Genomic DNA, 25,125 nt, shown 5'->3' with positions numbered 1-25,125 from the left:
GTCTGTTGAGTTTTGGGAAATAACTAATGTCTCATTTGATTGAAATCTAGTTTGAGGAGAATGGAATGAAATAAGGACTTGAAAGTTAGTTTGGAGCCAGATTGTAGAAGACCTCAACAGGCTGAAGAGTTTGTCTTTTATCCTATTGGAAATGAAGAAATACTGTTAAGTATTTTGATAGAGATATGACCTGTACATTTAAAAGATTCTTTTAGCAGTTGTGATTCCTTTTGGCATCTGGGCTGCTTTTCATGTCATAATTCTCTGGAAGACTTTTAGGTCTCTGTTCCATCTCTCTAAATTTTACCTATCCTTTAGTCATCTCCAGTTCCACTAACTCCGTGAAGTTTTCTGTGATTACTCAGGTCCTCAATGATCTTTGTCTTGTTTGAAATCCTTTAAGCTTCTCAGTTGACTCTTGTTATATAATAACTATTATTCTTGTGTTTTTCTTTTCTCTCTTCAGCCAAGTTGTAAGCTATCAGAGGGGAGGGGACAGAATCCTATACTTTATACCATTTCATACATAGTATCTTGCACATGACAGATAAAGACTTTATCATATTGATTAACCTAATATTTTACTAAATAGCAGTCAAGAGCCATTTAGAACCAAAAATCAAATTCATTTTATACATAAAGTCATTTCATCAGGTTGTGGATGGAAGAGTCCTTGATAGAGAATGGAACATTTGGGCCTGAGAGTGAAATGTGGGGAGAATGAGAGAGTGGGAGGCAATGGATTTTGCCCTTGATATGCCATAGAATAGGTAAAGGAAGAATCTTGGTGGTGGCTTCCTCTTAAACAGATTAACTTTCTTTATTTTCTCCTTCAGGCAGATGAAGAAAGGAATTATCACATCTTCTATCAGCTCTGTGCAGCAGCCAGCCTTCCAGAGTTTAAAGAGCTTGCACTCAGTAAGTAGTCTTGTTGCATACTGGGAAAAAGAAACTCCAAGTGGCTGCTATGGTAGGCATTAAACTTATAGACCTTTCATATATCAGTCCCCTACTAATCAGACTATGAAGAAAGATTTGGTGGAAAGAGTGCTGATTTTGGAGTTGGCAGACCTGGTTCCAAATATTCCTGTGATCCTTGTTACCTCAGTGCCTTGGGCCCCTAGATCTTAATTTTCTTTTCCATAAGTAAGGGAATTAAAAGAATTCAACCCAGCTACTAAGCGAGAAGTGATGCAGATTGAGACATATCTTTTGCTATAGTTAGCGTGAGAATTTCTTTTGCTTGACTTATGCATATGATTATTAGTGGTTTATTATTTTTGTTTTTCTTTGGAAATGGAGGAGCAGAAGGAGAGAAAATAAATGCTTGATAATTGAAAGATTAATTAATAAAAAGAAGAGATTGGAAATAGGTGGTCTCTGAAATTTTTCTACCTCTGACTTATGATTCTATAATCCCATAGGACAAGTCTCTGCTGCTATCTAACTGTGCTGATCTTGGGCAACTCTGAGAGCCTCATTTGCCTAATTTATAAGAATAAGCTTAACAATTATTTTCCTACCTATTAATGATTCAATTAACATTTATTAATGTATTGCTATCCTTGGCACTGCAAATACACAATCAAAAATAGATTCCTGCTCCCAGAGAGTTTGCATGCTGTTGGAGAAAAAAAGCATCGAGAGGATCACATAAGTGTTGGGAAGATGCTACATAAAATAGAAATCATTAAACAATGTAAGATATAGTAATCTTTGTGGTTACTGTAGTAGACATTACATTCTAGGCTTTGGGAATAGCATTTCCTTGCCATACACAGACAAGGAGGGGAAGAAGGAGGAGAGTGAAGACAGATAATATATGTGAATTGTGACTTTTATTAAGAATTCAGCGAATCACAAAAAAAAAAAAAAAAAAAACATATTCATAAAACAGTGACACTGAAGAGAAAAGATAGCTTTAGAGCGAAGAATCCACAGAATGGTGAGCTTTACCTGGGATAACAATAATATTTGATCTACACTGAGCAGTATGTATCTATTTTGGACAACCATGCACTGGCAGACAGAGGGGAGAAGAATCAACAACAGTAAATGTCTCTTTGCCTGGCCAGCAGGATGAGTCGTTGTGGGTATTTGACAAAAAAGTGAAGAACCAATACTTATAGAGGTGTCAGCATTTGGGGAGCATTTTGGGGAAATTTTCAGGTTTTGCTTACTCAAGTTAAGGGCCACAGTGACGAACTTGAGTTTAAAAATCTGGGGCCAAATTTTGTTCTAGGATTTTCCTTCTCCCAAGTGAACTTTATTGAATACTATTGACCATGTACTCACTATTGAGGCACCTGTCAGGTGTGAATGCCCAAAAGAATTAAAAGCGTTACATTTTATATTATGTTTATGTTTTTGTATTGTTGACATTGAATCATAACTCTATATAGATGGGTGGGAATGCTTTTTTGATTTCTACAAGCTCCATCTAGTCTCCTCCTCTCTGAATTCTATCTTCCATATAGACACCAGATTGTTATTCCTAAATCAAACTTTACTGTGTCACTCTCCTCTTTGTAAATTTTAGGTGGTTCTCTATTACCGCTACAATAAAATATAGAGTATTCTACTACAGATCTTCATAGTTTGGTTCTAATCTATCTTTCCAGGCTGATTATATATTACTCTCCATCACACACTCTGTACTCAAATTTATTTGCTGTTCCTCATATATAACATCCACTCTCTGCCTTCATATTTTTGCACAATATACCTCCCCATGCCTGACATATCTTCCTTCCTCATCTCTCTTCTTGGAATTTTTAGCTCCTTTCAAGGATCAGATCAAATCTGTCTTCCAAAGACCTTTTCTGATTCTCCCTACTTGTTAATCCTAGTGCTCAAAATCACACTGTATATATCTTGAACATGTCATGTATTTCTGAATCTGTGAACATATATCCCCCCCATCCCATATGCTCCTGTGAAGTTGGGACAGCCTCACTGATAAATCTGTCTCCTTTACATCTAGTGCATGCTTGAAATGGAGTAAGCATTTAACAAATGTTTACTGATTGATTGACTAGTCTGATGTAACAAGCATGTGGAGTGTGCAGAAGAAAGTGACAGAACAGGATGGTACCAGGTTGTGGAAATCATATGGTAGTAGAGCAAAATGTTCATATGTTACACAGTAGGTGAAGGGGTTTCGTGATTAGGTCAGTCCCTAAGAAAGATCATTCTGACAATGGCATGAAGAATAGCTTGGAGTGGCTATAGAAAGACCAATTAGGAAGCTGTTTCGGAATACAGATGATTGCTAGTGGGGATTTATATCAGAGTAGTGTCAATGGGAATAGAACAGAAAATAGAAGTGAGAAGTGTAACAGAGGTGTAATTAGTAGTGCTTGTGGATTGATTTGTTATGAGAAGTAAAAAAGAAAAATTAAAGGTAACATCAAAGTTTCCATTCATCAGAGTAGATGATCAGTTGATACTTGTTGAACAAATGATGGCCCCATGCTTATAGGATACCAATTCTCCCCAGTAGGACCACTGTAAGTTAACCAAGACAGTGATTAGAAAAAAATTAATTCATGCCCCTTCCCTTGCCATCCAAGGGAAGTGATAGAGAGAATTGTTGTTTTTATGGCAAAGGAAAAAATTATTTGAAATGGCTGATTTTTGTATGAAATGAGCAAATAAGAGCAATACTGCTTTATGTATAATTGAGTCATTTTGTCCTGAATACAACTTTAAAGTAATAGGAAAGAAATTGTCTTAATTCTTTTCCATTTATATAGTATATTGATGTGGAAAAATGACTTTTTCATGATGTGTGCCTTGGAGTAATGCAGAGCTCTTTGGGCTTCTAAGTAAAACAGTGCAAAATACAATTTTATGAGTAACTCATACTCCTGACCTTAGATTTGCCACCCAAGAGGAGCTAAATGAGGATCCTTTACTGTGCTTTTATGTCCTGACAATAAAGCTTTCTTAAGATATTGAGGGTAGATTGACTATGTGGTTGCAGGCATCTGCCTTTGGTAATATGCAGTACTAATGTCTCTGTGTGTTTGGGAAACCACAAGTAGCCACCCAGGTAACTGCTAATGGGTCCAGTGAGAATCTTTATTCCTTCATAGCATTCTTTTCTACTTTTAATAAAATGTACTCTCTGTTCTTAAGTTACAAGAATAACACTAATAAAACCATCATGAGGGAGAGAAGAAAGCATGTGAGTATATATTTGAAACTAATTTGGGTATGATCATCTTCTTTTCCCCTACCAAGTTAAGGATGGGTTTGCAGCATATACTATATCCTCTTGCCCTTTCTCCATGTTGAGATTGATGGAGTGAAATTGTTTTAATTTTTATTTTTAAAATAATATTTTATTCTTCCAATTTTATTCAAAGATAAGGTTTTGCAAAGGTAAATGTTGAAAACTGTCTTAGCAAAACCTATGTTTCATGTTTTTCTCCCTTTCTCCCCTTCCTCCCTCCCCAAGAGAGCAAGCAATCTGATATAGATTAAACAGGTGCAATTCTAAACATATTTCCATATTTGTCATGCTGCACAAGAAAAAAATAAATCAAAAGAGGAAAAAACATGATAAAGAAAAACAAACATACAACAAAAAGGTGAAAATACAAAACTTTGATCCACATTTAGTCTCCAGAGCCCGCCCTCCCTCCCTCTCTTTCTCTCTTTCTCTCTCTCTCTCTCTCTTGCTCTCTCTCTCGCTCTCTCACTCTCTCTCTCTCTCGCTCTCTCACTCTCGTTATATAGATATCACTTTTCATCACAAATTGTTTGCAATTGCCTTGAATCACCTCATTGTTCCATCACAGAGTTGGACCTCCAAGTCCATCACAGTTGATCATCCCATAATCTTGCTGATTCTGTGTATAATGTTCTCTTTGTTCTACTTCACTCAGCATCAGTTGATATAAATTGTTCCAGGCTTTTCTGAAATCATCTTGTTTATCATTTCTTATAAAACAATAATATATTATTATATTCATGTACCATAACTTATTTAGCCATTCTCCAACTGATGGGCATCTGTTCACTTTCTAGTTCCTTGCCATACAAAAAGAGCTGCTGTAAATATTTTTGCACATAACAAGAAAATGGTATTTACACACATATATTGTATCTAGGTTATATTGGAACATATGTAAAATGTATGGGATTGCCTGTCATCAAGGGGAGGGAGTAGAGGGAGGGAGGGGATAATTTGGAAAAATGAATACAAGGGATAATATTATTTAAAAAATTACTCATACATATATACTGTGAAAAAAATCATAAATAAAAAATATATTTTTGCACATATAGTTCCTTCTGATGGAGTGAAATGTTAATTCTGACATTGTAACATGACACATAGAGAAATAGAAGCCTACAGTGTAACTTGGGGCAGCTAGCAGTGTGATATAGTGCACAGAGCTATTGATATTGGAATCTGAACAATTTGAATGCTATCTCAGAATCTTAGGAGCAGAATAACTCTGGAGAAGTTATTTAACTTTTCTGGCCTTGAGTTACACTTATAAAATGAGAGGAGTAGACTCAGTGACTTTTAAGGCCCTTTCTAGTCAAAAGAAAGACTTTCTCTTAAAGGATGGCACAAAAACGGAGTCTTCAAGGAGACTAGGGATTGTACTATGTGATGGTACACAGAAATGGGTACTGTCAGAAATGGGAACTAGTCTTTCCCAAGGGACAGAGATGGAAAATCACTATTTGAGGGAACAATAAATGGACCATTTGAACTAGAACTACAATGTGTAAAAAGGAATAATGAATAAGAAGCCTAGGAAGGAAGACAAGCCAGATTGTAATAGGTATAAAATGTCAAGCTCAAGAGTTTAGATTTCATCCTGTGGGCAATAACATGCTTCAGAGGGTTCTTGAAGAATGAAATGACATGCTCAGACTTGTGATTTAAGACGATTATTTTACCTGCTGTGTGGAGGATGGATTAGAGAAATAAGAAACTGTAAAGAAGACCAATTAGAAGGTTATTGCAATTGTTTAAGTCGGAGGAGAAAATAAAAATCCGCATAAATTAAGTACCTGCTTTTTGATATTTACTGTATATAGAAGAGGTATAGAACAGAAGGCCTATGTTAAAGTGGTGGCCTTATGAATAGAGGAAGAGGAGCAGATGATAAAGATATGATTGTGGTAGAAGTAATGAGACTTGGAACTTGCAGAAGAGAGAGAGAAGGCTTGATTGAAAATTGAAAACTAAATTTCAGTTAATGGAAGAAAATTTTTAAAGGAGATTATAGTTTCTTATTCAATGTAAATATTTAATAATTGACATCCAGTGAGACTAGTGTGAAATCATTTTCCTTATTTACACAAAACTTCAAAATGAAATGTATTTGCATCAAACTTTATCTGCAACTATCCAGACATATTGATCCATATTGTCATATTGAAGTAGAGGTAATCTTCAATTATATAGAAAAAAAATCTCAAAATAAAGATAAAAGAGAAATGAAAACCATATAGGAACAGAAGTACATATCATCCCTATTCTTCTTGTTATTGAAGTTTTTCCTGAAGATACTTCTGAATATAGAGAAAATGATTCAACATAACCAGCAATTTCATTTACAAAATCATTTTATTCACTTGTGCAAAAGTTTCACAAATATTAAACATAAAAAGAATAATAGGAAAATAACTCATCTCAAGTCCATTTTCTCTGAACTTTGCCAAATATAAAAGTAGAAATAAAAATACCATTTCTGTCTTACCTAAAGAGAAAATTTCAAGTTTTTTTTATTATAATCCATATCTTCATGGAACACCTGTAATTGGCATGTTTTTGTTGTTGTTATTTTATATTATACTGTCTTTTCTTCATTCTAATCATGTATGTGAATCACAAATCGTGTGTAATTTATGACTCCTATGACTGCTAGTGAGATCCTGTTGTCGTAACATGAAAACTACATGTGAGAATGATATTTTCCTAACATAACTTTCATACTTTTTCTCCTTTCCACCCTCTCATAACAGCATGTGCCGAAGATTTTTTCTATGTCTCTCAGGGAAGAGAAACATCTATTGATGGTGTGGATGATGCAGAAGATTTTGAAAAAACCAGACAGGCCTTTACTCTTCTTGGTAAGATTCTCTTTTTTGGGGGGGTATAGTTAAGGGAATCATGATAATTAGTGAGGGAGAGCAACATCTTTTTTTAATTAAATCTTTTTATTTTCAAAACATATGCATGGATAATTTTTCAACAGTAACCTTTGTAAAATCTTGTATTCCAATTTCTCCCCCTTTCCCTCTTCCCCTAGATGGCAAGTCATCTAATATATGTTAAACGTGATAGAAATATATGTTAAATCCAATATATGCATACATATTTGTACAATTATCTTGCTGCACAAAAAAAAAATCAAATCAAACAGGAAAAAATGAGAAAGAAAATAAAATGCAAGCAACCACCATAAGAGTGAAAATGCTGTATTGTGAACCACACTCAGTTCCCACAATCCTCTCTGTGGATGTACATGACTCTCTTCATCACAAGATCATTGGCATTGGTCTGCATTATCTCTTTGTTGAAGAGAGCCACGTCCATCAGAATTGATCATTGTATAATCTTGTTATTGCCATGTACAATGATCTCCTGGTTCTGCTCACTTCACTCAGCATCAGTTCATGTAAGTCTCTCCAGACCTTTTTGAAGTCATACTGCTGATCATTTCTTACAAAACAATTCCATAACATTCATATACCACAATTAATTATTCTCCAACTGATGGGCATCCACTCAGTTTCCAGTTTCTAGCCACTACAAAAAGGGCTGCCACAAACATTTTTGTACATGTAAATCCCCTTCCTCCTTTAAGATCTGTTTGAAATCTTTGGGATAAGCCCAGTAGAAACACTGCTGGATCAAAGGCTATGCACAATTTGATAACTCTTTGGGCCTAGTTCCAAATTGGAGAGCAACATTTTTGAGCAAGAAAACCTTGGGGGAGGAAATGTTATTTTCTTCTGACTAAATTTCAAAGAATTCTAGGGTTCCAGAGCTAGGATTGTGGGGTTTCTAGGATATAATTTTCATTTACAGAGATAGCAAAGTTAAGAGATTCTCCATAGTCACTTAGAAACATTGTCTTTTCACTCCCTCAGGCCACTGAAACAGATGGAAAGGGGCTATCTCAAGTATAAAATTAGTGAGTTTGATTAATATTCTATTTCTCATCATCAAAGCATGTGTTTGGAAACAGCACAGTGGAAAAAACCCTAAACTGATTCTTGGGAGACCCAGAATTTAGAATCAGAGTTCTAAACTCTCTCTAAAGTTTAGAGTTTTTCAAGTCCAATCTTTCAACTTTGGAGGATGTAGGAAATTTCTTCTAGAATAGCTCTTAGCAAATTGTCATTAGCCTTCATTTCAGTATTTTCACTGAAATTTTTTCTTTTCCTTTTCTTCTTGAATCTGCCTTATTTCATTGTTGCCTTGCCTCTGTGATTGTTTAAAATGCAATTCTTTATGTTGAAGAAAATAAATCTTTTTGTGACTTCCACCCATTGTTCTGCATTTTGGAGTCAAATAGATTAATTCTAATATCTCTTGCCAGCTCTTTAGCTACTTGAAAACTAAGATCATGGGTTTCCTTATTTTATTCCTAGCTTTGCTCTTCATAAGTCATTTCCCTTCTCTGGACCTCATATTCCTCTTATGAAAAGCAAGAAGGTTGGGCTGTATTTGTTGCTGTTGTTGAGGGATTTTGGTCATGTCTTACACTGATCCCTTTTGGGATTTTCTTGGCAAAGAAATTGAAGTGATTTGCTATTTCCTCCTCCAAATACTATATAGCTATAGCAATAATAATTATAATACCTAACATCTTTATAGTACTTTACATATATTATCCCACTTAATTCTCATAATAATCTTGTGAGTAAGTGTTATTATTACCCTCATTTTACAGATAAGGAAGCTGAAGTTCAGAGAAATAAGTTACTTATGCAGGGAATCATGGATAGTAAATTTCTGCAAAGTTGAAAGTCAGGTCTTCCTAACTCCATGTTCAGTACTGTCTATCCATTACTCCAGGCTATCTCTTAAAATAAACTGTAGAGTACTTTTTTACTTTAAAATTCCATTACCCACTAATTTTTCTTAAGCCTTTATTGCTCTGAATCTTGTCAGATAGATGTTTCTAGAGCATGGTCTTCAATTCTTTTTTGCAATTCCATGTGCAGTTCTATGAAGGCCAGGGAATGATATTCTACTCTATTATTGCCATAGCTTCTGAATTCCTAATTGCAATCATTTAAGCAGTCTTCATTATGATTTGATGTTATTATAATTAAAAGAAAAAACAAATTTTCACCTCAAAGATAACAAAAGTACTTCTGCAACTTTCCTACAACCAAGAAGTTGCCTTGACTAACTTATAGGCAAAAATTCATGAAGAAAAAAAAAAGAGAAAAAAAAAGAGAAAAAAAAAAATTCATGAAGAGCTTCAATTAAATTCGTCCATACCGTAATTGAGTATTTGAGGAAGTTTAAGTGTACTTCTGAACTTTGGAAAATAAGTTAATATGTTTACCTCAGAAATGTAGTTGTTGAAGAAAGGATGATGGATTGGACCGACTGGTCCACATGATTAACACCAGGATGGCATTTTTTGTTTTTTAGTTAGGTTTGGATATTGCACAGCAAGCAGATGTCCATATAAAGAAGAAAATTGGGGTCTCAGCTCTTAAAGCTAGCATATACTGTTCAATTTTTCCAAGAGCTAAAGGACAGATTGGATTTGTTCTCCTTTTCTCAGGTCCCCCTCTGCATTTCTTACATCACCACCCCAGGGCTTCCTTCTTGGGCCCTTTTATCTAAGGTATCCAGGGAGAAGGACATAAATGGAAGGGTTAAGAGGGCATACAACATGATTGGCCCCTAGGATTACTTTCTGCTCATAAGACAATGTTCTTTAAAATGTTCTTTATAGCAGTCCTACTGAATAGAATGTATAAATCAGTGCTTGGGGAAGCATCATTCTTTAGAAAGTGATTAAATATAGAATAGAGCTTTAGAATTGGGTTCTTGCTAAAAGACCTAAAATGTCAGCTATTCCAAAAATCTTTTTATTTTATTATATTTTAATTTATGAAATTAAACAAGCATTTTCATAACCTAGTACAATAAAAAAGACAATTTGTACATGAAACTGCAAATCCATTGTGCACAACTTGTTATTTTTTTCAAATATACAACAAAATTATCATGTAAATTTTTTCTTCCCTCCCCCTGCCCTAGAGATGGCTATCAGTAGAACACACACACACACACACACACACACACATACACACACACACACACATATACATGCACAAACATACCCAAAAACTATTTTATGCATACTTTTATTTATTATTCTCTGGATATAGATAACATCTTTCTCTATATGTCTTTTTATAGTTGATTTAGATATTTATAATAGACAAAAATAATTATTTGCTCAAAGTCAATCTTGAAACAATATTGCTGTTATTGTATATACTGACCTCTTGACTGCTCACTTGACTCATTATTTCATGTGTTTCCATATTTTTCTAAAATCAATCTGCTCATTATTTCTTATATCACAATAATATCCCAATCCAGTCATATACTACAATTTGTTCAGCACTTTCCAATTTATGGGCATTCCTGCAGTTTCTAGTTATATGTACATACATACCCACATCTTAATGAAATTCTTAGCTTTAATGGCTTGAAACTACTCTAAGACTTTAGGGACACCCCATGGTTGATCATTCTTTACTGAGCCTCACTTGTCACATACCTCTGAACGGTACACTGTAAAATGAAAGAACCAGAGCATAGGCTCCAGATCACTGGGTAAATCCAGTAGAGAAAATGATCACAAAACAGTGGGAAAGAATCCTATGCAATGAGAAAGCACAATTGAACTGGGATCTTTACCAGTGAAGGTATACACACTGATGAAATCAGGACACTCTTGCAATTTATTGAATATGTCCAGTTTTCTTACTCCTTTTTTTCTTATCTTTGATTTTGTTGTAGACTTCTGTATTCAGGAAAACCTTAGATATCATATAATCATATGATCCTAGGCCTGTAATGTCATATAATACCGTTTCTCAGCCAGTATAAGAATCTCTACCATTCCCCTGGTTATATTCTTTGGAGCCACATCAAAAAATAGAAACCTCTTTGTCTGCATTGAAGCCTTTTAAATATACAAAGACAGCTATCAGTTTTTCCAACTAAATTTTTAAAAAGTAAACATCCCAAATTCTATTAAAAATGATATGACCTTGTTTCTAGAACCCTTATCATCATTCTAGTCACCCTTCTCTGAATATTTTCTCATCTCTCAGTGTCTCTCTTAAAATGTTACTCCCAGAACTGGATACATAACCCCAATGCATCTTTATCCATACAGAATGGTGGGATTTTAGCTTCCCAGAAACTGGATATTCTACTATTCCTAATGCAGTCTGAGTTTATTTTTAGCAGTGGTACCATATTGTTGATTTATAATCGTGTTTTTGTCTTTTTGAAACAATCTCAGTAAAGTGGTTAAGTCATCTTGGGGGTCTGTCAAAGCAATGAGTACTTGCCAGTGAATTAGAGAGAAAGAAAAAGGGAAAACAATTGAAAAAAATTCTAGTTAAATAGATACTATCAAATCTTATGGCTTCTTCTCCTCTGCTGCTTTGGGCATACTGAGACACATACAATACCTACTCTGAGTAAGAAAGCTTCCATTTTACAGATAAATATAGGTCACAGCTTTGCTTGGTGGCGGGGGGGGGGGGGGGGGGGGGGGGGGGGGGGGGGCAGAGGGAGGAAGGAACAACATACTTAATCTTCATGCTTTATTCTGAAGCACCAGCCCCTACCCTGACATAACAGTGGTGGTTTAATTTACCTCCCTTTGACCAGTTCATTAAGTCATCATGTATGTCATATGCATTTGGTCCTTGAGTCATTTGAGGGATAAAGATTGGAGGAAGGGACTGTCACCATTAATCAAAACTAGTTTGTGATTGTGTGTGTGTGTGTGTGTGTGTGTGTGTGTGTGTGTGTGTGTGTGTGTGTAAATGTTCATTATTCACTTCCTGAATGATCTGTGACACTTTTTTTTGATCCAAGCTGGCTTCCTTATGTCTCCCAACCTAGATGCAGGGAATACAAACTCACTTTCCTATTAGATTAAGTAAAGCATAGTCTTAATGCCTTAAAAAATTGCCCTTTATAAAAACTAAAAATGTGATTTTTTTCATCATTCACACCTGGTTGTCCTGCATTATCCTGGACTATTGAAATTTGATTGTGCATATTTATATCTATAGAGGTTCAGGGAATTATATTTATCATCTTTTATTATCATAAATATCTTTCATGAGCTGTTTTAGGTGTGTTTCTGATAGACATGGTTAGCAAAGAGGAGTCTCTGAAGGGGAGGAGGGTGGGACCTGACAACTGGCTTGCCATCACAACCCTTATCATAACAATCCTCTGAAGAGGCTTCTTTGCTTTCCCCTGATAGTCCTTTAGATGTGTGTCACAGATGTTTGCAGGAGATTATATTTGGAGAACGATTATTACAGATAAATTACCTCTCCTTATGGAACCATAAAAATGTCCTCGAAAATGTCTGACTGAAATGAAGTCCAAGATGAGTCTGCACAATGACCACTTCCAAAAAAGTTATAATGCTATCCTCACCTAGCCAATCTGACTCAGGTGGTTCAGGGGAAGTATTTAATAGTTCATCTCAGGAACTCTTTTCATCCTTAGCACTTTTCCTTTGAATGGTGATTGATGGTCCTCTATTGTCTGTAAAATAGTTGGCTCTAAATAAAAACTCAAACACACACACACAGGTAAATCTCACTTTCTGTCCTGCCATGGAAATTGGAAATAATTCATTCCTTTTCCTTTATCTTTTAGGGGTGAGAGAGTCCCATCAGATAAGTATCTTTAAGATAATTGCTTCTATACTGCACCTTGGAAATGTGGAGATACAAGCTGAACGTGATGGAGAGTCCTGTAGCATATCAGTGAGTTTTATACCCATGCCAATGGGACAATTTACTATGTGGTTATAGATTTATACTATTTATGTACTGCTTTCTACTCATATGAATATGAGGGGTTATTTATTTCTAATGATAATATTTTCTTAGCTTGTACCTGGACAACTAATGTGACTTAGTGGGTAATGGTTCCTTTTCAAAGGAACTAACTCCTCTCTAGCCCATGTGCTTTCTACTAGAATTGAAAAATTACCTGGTTCTTCTCCCTAAAGGAGAGGACCAAGTGATTTTAGGTTTTCAATATCTTCACCAAAGCCAGGTTAGAGCTGGGTATTTGACATATACTTATGAATATTATCAAGAGCCTCCAGGAGCACAGCAGCCTATGAGAGGCTGTCAATAGGAAGGGCTTTGTGCTAGATATTCCAAAGTGGGAGTGAGAAATAGCAGATATAATCTCTTGTCCTTCAAGGATTTTTTAACCTGATTAGAGAGTTAAAACAAATGTATGGTATAGACAAAGTAGAAATACCAAGCAAAAGTTACCTATAAAAATGCCGGATCATATTGTTGTAGTTAACTACAATACTCATCAATACAATTCTCATCCCTCAACTAGATTACAAATTACTTGAGAAAATATAGCAATGTTATTGAACCAGCTCTGCATTCCTGGTACAAAGCCTACTTAGTCATAGTGTATTATCCCTGATGATAAGTTTATGTAATCTCTTTCCTAATATTTTATTTAAGATTTTTGTTTCAATATTCATTAAGGGAATTGACCTAAAATTTTCTTTCTCTGTTTTGACCTTTCCTGGTTTAGGTATTAGCTTCTTATCAGTGTCATAAAAGGAATTTGGTCTCATAAAGCAATGGTAACATTATGAAGAGATTATTATGCTCCATTTTCTTGAATGATTGACATCACCTTTTAGTATTTTAAAGAAACTTGGTAAAATCAACCAATCAGTTAGCTACTTTTAATCAGTTAATCAGTCAGTAAGCATGCATTAAGCACCCATTGTGTGCCAGGTGCCATGTTCAGTGATGTAATATAAATCTATTCTGGATTTAATCCTTTACTTTGTTCAGTGGCATTAACAAAAATATAAGTTTTAATCCTGGTTCCCTAGATGATTATAATTTATTTGGTGAATTCGAAACTCTAGAAAAATAAAAAAAAATCATAGAAAAATAAACTGAGCTTTTTTTCTCTACATCTTAATTAGGTGAATTTTTAGATCAGTCAGTGATTATTGGGAAGCAGCAGTTTCATCAAAAGAAAGCTGGACTTAGAGTTAGGGGATATAGCTGCAAATCCAAGATCTGACTGTTGCCATTTGTATGACTCTGACTAAGTAGTTTGACCCTATTGTAATGAAGTGGTGAAACTTCATTATTATCATCTATAAAGTGGGGTTGACAATGCTTGTCCTCTCCACAGAGATGCTGCAAAGCAAATGTTTGAAATTTTCACAGTTGTATACAAGTTGTCTCAAAAGTCTTAGTACTTCACAGCTTTAATAGCTAGGAGACTTTTCATTGGGAAACTCTTGGATTAGAGAAGAATGACAAATGATGCTCCTAGGAATTTTGGTGATGAAAGTGAAGATCAGGCTGAAAGAATGTTCCAAATGGTAGTAAGATTAATGAAGAAGACCAAGGAGATAAGGGATATTCATTCCCCTGAAGTGGTTAGAACCTGAATCTAGATCTACTAATTTCCCCTCTATAACCCTGTCAGCAAAAAGTAGCACTCTACAGGGTGTTTCTCTTAAGACTTGGTTTTGATTTATTCCTCCACGGCAAACGCAGTGGCTTTTCTGGATATATTTCCCCACAGTGAGCAGAACATCCCATGCTGGGCAGTTTTCCCTTTTAATTAAAGCATGAAAATCTGCTCTGTAGCTGCCACTGTTACCTTGGAGATGCTATAACATACAATAACTTGGACACCAGAGGCAATTTGTTTCCTCTATTTGGCAACCTGGACCCATAAAACTCATCTGTTCTTCACAATTCAGAGTATTTTAATGGTTTTAGTACCATTTAATTAAGCTTAAATGTAATTACATGATGCTAAATCAGTCTGTTATCATATTTAATCAACAATCAGAAAGGCATGAGAAATCACATATGGTCCATGTGCCTGCTCTGGAAGCAGTGATCCTTGCATCTGCACTGGGTTCTCCCAAAGAGCTTTGTGCCAGACATCTAACTTTCTTCTTTTCTGTGCTCTTCTGGTGCTGTCTGAGTATTCTCTTAGATGCCCATAGTAGTTGCCTTTCCCAAGGTCCTCTATGCCTGGCACCTCACTAAATTTACATTTTGCAAGCCTCAATGAGAAAGCAAGCAGGCAATACTTGGGTATGTATTGTTGCCAGGAGTACATTTGAACATCAGGGGACCTAGCCATGCTGCTAGACCTTACATTTAAGCACTTCTTGGAAACCAGTCATCAGCATCAGCAAGTAGGAATCTTGCCAACTCAAGGCCAGCCAAGCACCCTGTAGTTCTTTTACTTGAAGATGGATGGCTTTAAGTCAGAAATGCAAGCCTAGGTAGAGCAGGAGCATTTTGTGAATCCTCATTACAAAGCAAATATAAAAACTAAATAAATATCCAGCATCTCTGGACAATTAACCAACCCAACAAATGCTATTGCTAAATAAGAGAAGGAGGAGAGGAGGAAAGACCAGCTGGTGATCAAGAAACCTAGTCTTTAATTCTGGCACCATTTTCCACTTCTAAGTAATTCTAAACAAATGACCCTAGGCAAGTCATCAAACTTGGCTTCTGTTTTCTTATCTGTGCAATGAAGAATTCAGAAGAGATATTCTTGAATAATGCTAGTTTTCCTTTGCTTTTCATATGACCTTTATTTGCCCAATGTGTTAGCAGTTGGGAGTTAAGAAAACATTTTGTAAAACTTAAAATGCTGTATAAATGTGAACTTTGTCATTCTTGAATTTGAGAGCTAGAAGGACCTTAAAGATTATCATATTCAAACCCCAACATGTCACCATAGTGCACAGAGCATTGGGCCTGCAATAAGGAAGAACCATCTTCCTGAGTTCAAATCTGGTTTCATGCATTTGCTATTTAGGTTACAGGCAAATTCCTGCATACCTCATTTTTCTCAATTTAAAATGAGTGTAATAACAGTATCTACATTGCAGGGTTGAAGAAATGAAATAAAATGTGAAAAAAGTGCTTTAATTAGAGCTTGGAACCTACTAAGTGCTTTGTAAATGCTTATTCTCTCTTTCCCAAACCCCTTATTGTACAAATGAGAAAACTGAAGCTTATATATACTTTCTACCTTAATAATTGCAACTTGTTTCCTTTCTTAAAATTCATACTGTCTTTTGCCTTTCTTTTTTTGGATCCCTAGCACTTAGCACAGTGTCTGGCATATAATAGGTGCTTAATGAATGCTTATTAACAAACCAAAATTGTGTCAAGTATGTGTAGCCCAGGTTTTATTATTTCTACTTTCTTACAGGGAAAGAAACTGAAGCTTTTTCAAGTTCACATACATAGTGCAATCAAAACTTGAGTTCAGGTTCTTTGACTCCAAATCAAGCTTTCTTTGAAGTATATCACTCAGCAAATATAGGCTGCCACCGGGAGCGATTTAAGGAGGAAGGGGGCTGGATTGCCAGTGTTCATTTTCACAGAACATGCTCTCAGTTAAATCTTACAAGGCAGCCTCATCAAAGACTTGTTCCATGAGCAATTTGGAGCCATTATGGTAGCACATGATGTCATGGTCTTGTTCTGAAGGATTCCATTTCAAATTTAAGAGATAATAAGCTTTCTAACAGGCTCTCTGCTGGGTTTTCAGCTTCCCCAGGTGGACGTGAATGATCCAAATAATGAGAGAGCATTTCAGAGAACGAGCTAATTCTTATAAAGGAGATACACACGGGAGAAGACACATGGGTTTTCTTGTAGGACCTCTCTACTGATCTCCATTGACCAGAAGAACCTTTGCATTTAGTTTCTATATCAACCTTGGAACACAGAGGCCAGGAATTTGAATTCAGCAGTTTTATTGATCTCAGTCCCTGGCACCTCACACTTAATACATATTTATTGATTGATTGATTTTATTGCTCTCATGAAGGATTTTGGATTCCAGAGCAGGAAGGGACCCAAGAAGGTATCTAATCATATTTCTCCTCTGAGGCCAAGTGGGATAAGTGACTTATAAAAGTGATAGTGAGGACCCAAGTTGGGATTTCAATTTGGGTCTTTTTTGACTCCCAAGTCAGAGCTCAAGGTGGCACAGTGGATAGATCACCTGACTGGGAGTCTAGAAGTCCCCAGTTCAAATCTGGTTTCAAACACCAGCTCTGTGACCCTGGGCAAATAATTTAATTATCTTTGCCTCAGTTTACTCAGCTTTAAAACGAGCAGGGGAAGGAAATGGCAAACCATTCAAGTATCTCTGCATTCCAGTATCTCTGCCAAGAAAAACTCCAAATGGGGTATAAAGAATCAAACAAGATTTAAAGACTGTACAACAACTTACATTTCACCATTGGAAAGGGATTCCTGGGAAGGGAAGCTTCCTGAGTTTCTGAGTGAAGATCTTTCCTGCAACATCCCCAACGGGGCTGCTTATAGTAATAACAATAATAATTGATAGTAGATAGAGGCAAGTAGATTTGCCTCTTGGAGGTTAGTTTCCCATCTGTTAAATGGGAATAATAGTTCTGGGTTTGGAGATGGGCTAATGCATTCAAAGATCTTTGCAAACATTAATATATGAATATGTTGATAGTTTTTTAATCATTACTACTCCAGCAATCTACACCTAGAGCCCACAGCAACTGGAGCCAAGACTGCTATCCTTAGTTTCATTACTCCTGTTCTTTAAACACGCAACCCTGGGAATTCTTTGCCTCATTCAGCACCATCGGCCCCCTTGCACTTCTAAGGGACCCAATGCTGTTAAATATTGGTCTTACGGAGCCCCATCAACCAGAAGTCCTCCCCACCCCCACCTAAGACTTCTATCCAGGCTGTCTTAACATCAATGTGTAGTTCCAGCCTACTACTGACTGTTTTTATGACCATGAATTTGTTCTTCTCTTTTCTAAACCTCATTTTCATCTGTAAAGTGAATTATTTAAGCTAAAGAACCCTAAAAGCTCCCTTCTAGTGCTGTGATTTCTGAGTCACTTGTTCTAAATGGCTTCCTTCAAAAACCCATGGAATTTTAAAGCTGGAAGGGACCTTAAAGATAAACTAGTCAATCTCTTCATTGTACAGAGAAGTTGGTGTGATTTCTCTATCATCCCACTAGGAGCAGGAAACAAAACAGATTCCCCTCTGGCTCCTAATTCAATACTCTGTCCACTATATCTGAGCTGTACCTTTCTAGGTCAAAAATTAGTTCCCAATCCTTGCCTTCTGGCTTTTTGCATCTCCTTTGGTTTGAATTTTTCTTTTGTTTTTTTTATACTCCCAATAGAGTTGAATGTTTTAAGATCCTAATTGTGACTTTTTGTGGTGCTTAAAATCATTGAATCTAGTTGGGAAACCTTCCCAGATATGGTTAATATTAATGACATCATAGAATTTTGAGCTGGAAGGTGCCCTAGACAGGGTGGATGGCACCTTCCAGCTTTGAATCTTTGTTCCTGTGATCTAGTCCAACCCACTCATTTTACACATGAGGAAACTGAGGTATAGAGGAGGGTGATGTCGTTGTTCAATGTGAGAATTAGAACCAGAATTAGAACCTAGTTCTTCTCCATTTTGATCTTGGTTTAGGAGTCCCAAGTAAGAAGTCAGGTTTCCCTTTTAAGACCCAAGCTGAGCCCTGGAAATAACAATCAGTAAAGCTTGTCAACTCTCTAGTATTGCCCTCCTTCACCCTCAGTGCTGTTCGTTGCACTCACTTTCACTTTAATAGCTTACAATTTCTCAAGATGTCAATCCTCTCTGTTTCCTTCAGTCGTGTATCCCTCCCTGCCAATTAGCTGGTAGTAGACAATGACAGATGAGGAAACCAACAGCACCAGAGAATGCCAAGGGTGATTTTTAAAGCTATAATAATTTAGTTATTAGCAGATGTAATGAACAATTTCTCTGGCACCCATCTGGTTCCAAATTACATCATTGTCTGTACAAGGAATTACAGGTGTAAGAACTAGCATTTGTGGGTGTAAATATAATTATAGAATGCTGAAAAGGGCAAGACCTTCTTGATCATTCTTGATTCTTACCTTGTGGATGACTGAAATATGGGTGGAAAATGCATTGGTTTGGTGTGTATGTGGGGGGGTACGTACACACATGCATTTGTGTCTTTGGCCTGGAAATTCACTCACCATTCTCCCACTAAATTCCTTCCTCTCCTTCTCTCTGTTTCAGCCCGAAGATGAACACCTCAGGAATTTTTGTACTTTGCTGGGGGTTGAGCACAATCAGATGCAGCATTGGCTGTGCCACCGAAAATTGGTCACCACCTCTGAGACCTATGTCAAGACCATGTCACTGCAGCAGGTGGTCAATGCCAGGAATGCCCTGGCTAAACACATCTATGCCCAGCTGTTCAACTGGATCGTGGGGCATGTCAATAAGGCTCTACATACCAACCTCAAGCAGCACTCCTTCATTGGTGTTCTCGACATCTATGGGTAGGAATAAGCCTCAGGCTTTTGAAAATTCTCTACCCTAGCTGCTTCTTCTTCATATATTATTATTATTAATTATTGTTGTTATTTAATAACATGTAGATGGTGCCTTAAAGTTTACAAAGACCTTTTTAAATATTATTTCATTTTATGCTCACAAACTGTAAGGTAGTTTTTATTATTAGTCCCATTATATAGTTGAAGAAACTAAAGCAGATAGTGATTAAGTAACCTAGGGTCACAGAGCTATTATGAATATGAGGTAGGGTTTGAACTCAGTTCTTCCTGCGTCTGAGTCCAGTGCAGTCTCTTCATTGTACAAGAAGTTGATGTGACTTTTCCATCATCCCACTGGGAGCAGAGAACAGAACCGATTCCCCTCTGGCTCCCAAACCAATACTCTGTCTACTATATCTGAGCTTTTCTATCCACTGAGCCACCTAGATCTCAGAGTGAAATGGAAAGATAACTGTATTCTGAGTCAGAAGGTCTTGATTTAAGAAACTTTGTTGTTATGAGATGTATGTTAGATTGAGTCACATGACCTGCCCCCACACCACCATGGGCTGCAGTTACATATGGAGCTTACTAGAAAAAGCTTTTTGATTGTTTTTTTTTTTTTAACCAAAAAATCTCATTTGTTGAATGCTCTAACTAGAATTAGGTAATATGTTAGATTGTGAAAATAGACAAGACTTATATTCAAAAAACCAATAAATAGCTATATGAGAATGGCCAAACCATTTAACCTTTATGGGCCTCAATTTCCTCATCTCTAAACTGAGCTAAATTAGGTGTTGTTTAAGGTCCCTTCCAGTTCTGAGGTATTGTGATATTCGGGTTTGAGAGATAGCATCTTTGATTCTCAAATGAGTGATTAGACTTATCTTCTCAGTCACCAGGAGCTTGCTGCCTTGAAGAATGTTAGGAGATTTTGTTATGTTTTAAAGTTCAGTGACTCTTAACTGCTCGCCCTGACTGGAAGAACATTGTCAGAACAGGGTAATCATTCTAATGAGGGATATTAAATCTGTAGCAGTAAAAGGCTAAGAATGAGCCTATGAATTTGAGATAGCTGTGTGCTTGGTAGAGGCCCTGGCACATAATCAGATGAGTTCTAAGAAAGTGTTACACCTAAACCCGGGGAAAATCACCCCGTGGGACATGCTTCTCCGTTGGAACCAGTTCATTATAAAAGGGTTATTGATTGGGTAAATGGAATATGCCTGCACCTCCATGTTTCTTTTTCTCTGACCTAACTTTTCCTACGGGGAGGCTAAAAATAGATTAATTCCTATTGGATCTTTAAGTTATGAAAGTAATGGCCTTTGACTAAAAATAGAGAGCCTAATGTTAGCATGGAAGCACCCTCGTGCCACAGTAGAAACAACTGCTGAGTGTGCTGAAACCAGAAGGTCTCCCACAGAAGGGTATCTTGGGACCAGTGTAATGGGAAATTCTGTTGAGTATGGAGAATCATACTAAGAAGATACTATATCAAATACAATGACCTATTCACATGCTTAACTTTTAATTTATGAAATAAAACAAGCTTTACCATAATATAGCATAATTAAAAAAAGATGATTATACATGAAACTGAAATTTTATTATGACATATTCATTTAAAACAAATTCTTGCTAATCTGCTGTTGTGACCATTGCTCATGTTTGTAATTAGTAGAATAATAATATAGAAAGATCATGAAATGGAAATTAAGCAAAATTTTCCAACACGTTTCTCCCAAGTTTTTCCTAGAGAACTACCCTTTAAAGATGAAAAAAAAAAATGGAGAAAGAGAAAATTAAGCAAAACTAACTAATAGGAAATGATAGACTTAACATTGATGAGAGCAACAACAGTAAGGTAGCATTTGTAGTGTATCTTAAGGTTTGCAAGAAATAACATGTTATTCTATTTGAACATTATAGCAATCCCTGAGGAAGGTACTTATAATTATAATCTTTTTATAGATGAGGCTGAAGAGATTATCGTTTGCTTCAGGGTCACTCAGCTAATTTTCTGAAGCACAATTTGAACTCAGATTTTTTAATCCAGCACCTTATCCATTGTGCCATCTGTATGCCTCAATCAGAGAGAAAACAGAGAGAAATTATTGGGACACAAGATGGCAACTACAAGCAGTGGTAAAACAACCCCAGAGAGACAGAAGAAAGCAATAAAGACGTCTTCCCTGAGTCCCACTAGACCACTCTTGCTGAGTATTCACTGGAGATTCTGGTTAGGCAGAAAGATCTGGAGAGATTCCTAAACCTCAGCAAAGGAACAGAATAGCAAATCTTTCTGAACTTCAAGCTATAGTGAGGAAGAAGCAAGAAAAACCACATAAAATCACCTCTTCCCAGCAAGAAGCGGCCACAAGGGAATAGTCTGAGATCTAAAATTGCTATATTTTGTGCACGTGTGTGTGTATTTGTGTGTATGTGTAATTTTCCCAAAATTCAGAGTGTATGGATTGCTTTGACTCTCCCTACTTCCCCATGATAGGTCTATATATTGTATGCCAAAACTTCTAAGTATTAAAAGTTTAAAATTGCAGTAAGACTTAAAACTGTTAAAAAAGTTTTAGAACCACCCTGTATAGAGATGTTTTGCTTTTTCATTATCTACCTGAATTGGACTAAAATGTTTCTTTTTCTGCTTATAGACAAGTTAGATAATTGCCTAAGAAACCATTAACTTCTTTAAGTAATAACCTAATCTTCTATAAAATAGGGAGAGGGAGGATGCCTATAGCGATCTATACTATAGACTGACTTTTTCTCAAGATTTGGTCTTGGAGGTTTTTTTGCATGGTATTTTTTCCTTTAACTATTTCTATTGATATTTATTAACATTCTGTGTTTCAAAAAGTGGTCTAATGTTTTACAAATGTCCTGAGCTCATTTTATAGCTACTGATTAGTTAATTAATTTTCTGTTTTTCTTTGATCTTGGCTAATTTTTGCTTCCAGAATTGTGAGCTGATGAAATGCCATATTACCAAGGGTTATAAAGACCTGTGGTCAAATAGATAGGAATTTATCCTTCAAGGGGAAAAAATAAGGTTACCAGAAAAATTTGTCTGTTACCTTTGTAAGGATACTTCTTACTGTTCCTTTATATTTCCTTTGTACTGAGCGATAATTTTTTTTTTGCATGCATTTTGGTATACAACCAAAGGAGAAAGATCTTTTCAGGCTGAATCAGCCAGGGAAAGCTTCACCTAATATAGAAAGGATGTTAGAATTTGGATAGGTCAGAGAAGAGGTCAATGTTTCCAACAGAACAGAACAGAAACATCATAGCAAGTTATAAAAAAAATGTATTATAAGGCAATGGGGAAACTATTTTACTTGGAGCAAAAGATCTAGTCAGAGTAATAACCTTGAGTCAGCAAGCTCTTATGTGCCATGTTCCATCCAAAATGCTGAGAACTTATACAGAATGGCAAATACAAACTCTCAAAAAGTTCACATTCAGATGAGGAAGACCACATGTAAATAGCTAGTTAAACACATGAGGTATATAGAATGGGTGGGAAAACACTAATGGCTGAAAGGACTAGGAAAGGTCTCCTTCCAGAGATGGTATTTGGGCTGGGTCTTTAAAAGAAATTAACTGGTAGAATGAGAAGAAAGAGAATTGCCAGGGTAAAGACATGGAGATAGAAAATGCAGAGTTATGTGTAAGAAAAGAAAACCTTTGGGACATAGCATAATATATGTCTGTGGAGCTAAAGCATGGAGTACACAGATGGGATTAATAAGTAATAAGGATTAGTAAGTAATAAGACTGAAAAAGTAAGCAGTACTCAGCTTGTGAAGAGCTTTAACTGCTAAGCAGAGAACTTTTTGTTTAATTTTGAATGTGATAGGGAGCCAGTGGAGTTTACTGAGAGAATGGGAAGAGAGAATGATGTTACATAGAAATGCTATACTTAAGAAAAATTACTTTGACAACTGAGTGGAAAATGGATTGGAAAGGGGAGAGTCCCGAGTCATAGAGACCACTTTGAAGACTTTGAATCCAGACAAGAGGTGATGTGGGCCTGAACTAAAGGTGGCTATGTTAGTGGAGAAAACTGATCCAGTGCAAGAGATAGAACTGAGATTGGGCCATAGATTGACCATGGGGAGTGAGTGGGAATAAAGAATAGCTGGAGATAAGGCTGTTAGCAAGTATAGTCACATTTGGTAAGTTAGCTAATAAAGGAAGGATTGATAGATAAGCAGAGCACAGGGTAAAAGTTTGTAAGCTCAGCACCAGTGAAACTCTGAAGGAGGGTTGGTATATTTATTTTGAGGACAGAGGACAGAAAGTATTGTTGTCTCTGAGCTTTAATACTACCTGCTAAGAAAGTCTAGGGGCAGTTACCTAGGTAGTGCAGTAGATAGTGCACTGGGCCTAGAAGGCTCATTGAAGCAAGTATGTCAGAATTACTTCACTTGGGAATCAGTATATTTGGACTTAGAATCAATGCGTGTTAATATTGCAAATTAATGTTGTGTTCTGATTTCTTACATTGTAGTGAATATAAAAATAGTACATTATACATCAGCTGATGGGCAAATATAACAACACACAGGTAAGAGAAAGAGAACTGAAATCTACAATTCAAAGAACAGGAAAGCAATTTTGCCAAATTTACAGAAATGAAAGCAGCATTGACATGTTCATTTTACTCTTAATTGTGCTTATAGGGGTCGAGTAGGGGAATGGCTAATATAATATGACAGATAATCAGAAGTTATTTATATTTATCTCTGGAATGCATTCTTTATGCCAAGTCTAGTGAGAAAAAGCTATTCTCATGATATTTTTTTTTTTGTGGGGGAGAAGAAGGGTTCAGTTCTATGATTTTATTGGTGAAGAAGGACTCCCTGGGAGCCAACTCTTTCCCTTGCAATGCAGATAAGCATTTGCTTTGCAATATGTAATCCTAGAAAATTGTCTGTGACCCTGAAAGGTTAATTGACAAGCAGGCAGCATAAGTTGAAATCAGGTCTTCCTAACCCTTAAAACACTTTCTGTCTATGTTTATCTTTCCATCATGAAAAGACATCACATATTTTCTTTGTTTTTGTTATTTGATTGTTTTAGTCTCATCTTTATGACCCCAAAGGAAATGGTTTGATATTTGCTTTTACAGTTTATTTTACAGATGGGGAAAATGAGGCAAATAGGTGTTAAGTGACTTTCCAAGCATCACATAGCTAGTAAATATTTGAGGGAACTCGGTCCTTCCTGACTCCAGACCACTCTATTCACTGTACCACCTTAGGTGCATTTATATTTTACCTGCCATATTTTCTTACTTATGTACATAGTGCTTTCTCCAATGAATTTAAATTCCTTTAAGTGGCCTTTGTATCACCAGTACATAGCATAATGCAAGTAGTTTTTAAAAATTTTTTGAATAAATGAATGATACAACTTGTGATTTTTGAAAGACAGG

The 25,125-nt window shown here is 36.2% G+C and overlaps 1 protein-coding gene across 2 annotated transcripts in view; it reads left to right on the top strand.

Moving 5' to 3' along the window:
- MYO5B (myosin VB) overlaps positions 1 to 25,125 on the top strand; it is a 500,991-nt gene that overhangs the window by 275,609 nt on the left and 200,257 nt on the right. For both annotated transcript variants that reach the window (XM_074279362.1, XM_074279363.1), the window contains exons 7-10: positions 837 to 918; positions 6,994 to 7,101; positions 12,929 to 13,038; positions 19,405 to 19,670. In XM_074279362.1, the coding sequence (XP_074135463.1) occupies positions 837 to 918; positions 6,994 to 7,101; positions 12,929 to 13,038; positions 19,405 to 19,670 (566 nt within the window). The remainder of the gene's footprint in view (positions 1 to 836; positions 919 to 6,993; positions 7,102 to 12,928; positions 13,039 to 19,404; positions 19,671 to 25,125) is intronic.

The sequence above is a fragment of the Sminthopsis crassicaudata genome, chromosome 1 (genome assembly GCF_048593235.1).
Source record: "Sminthopsis crassicaudata isolate SCR6 chromosome 1, ASM4859323v1, whole genome shotgun sequence".
NCBI lineage: Eukaryota > Metazoa > Chordata > Mammalia > Dasyuromorphia > Dasyuridae > Sminthopsis > Sminthopsis crassicaudata.
The sequence above is the reverse complement of the archived record's forward strand: the minus strand, read 5'-3'. Positions and strand labels throughout refer to the sequence as shown.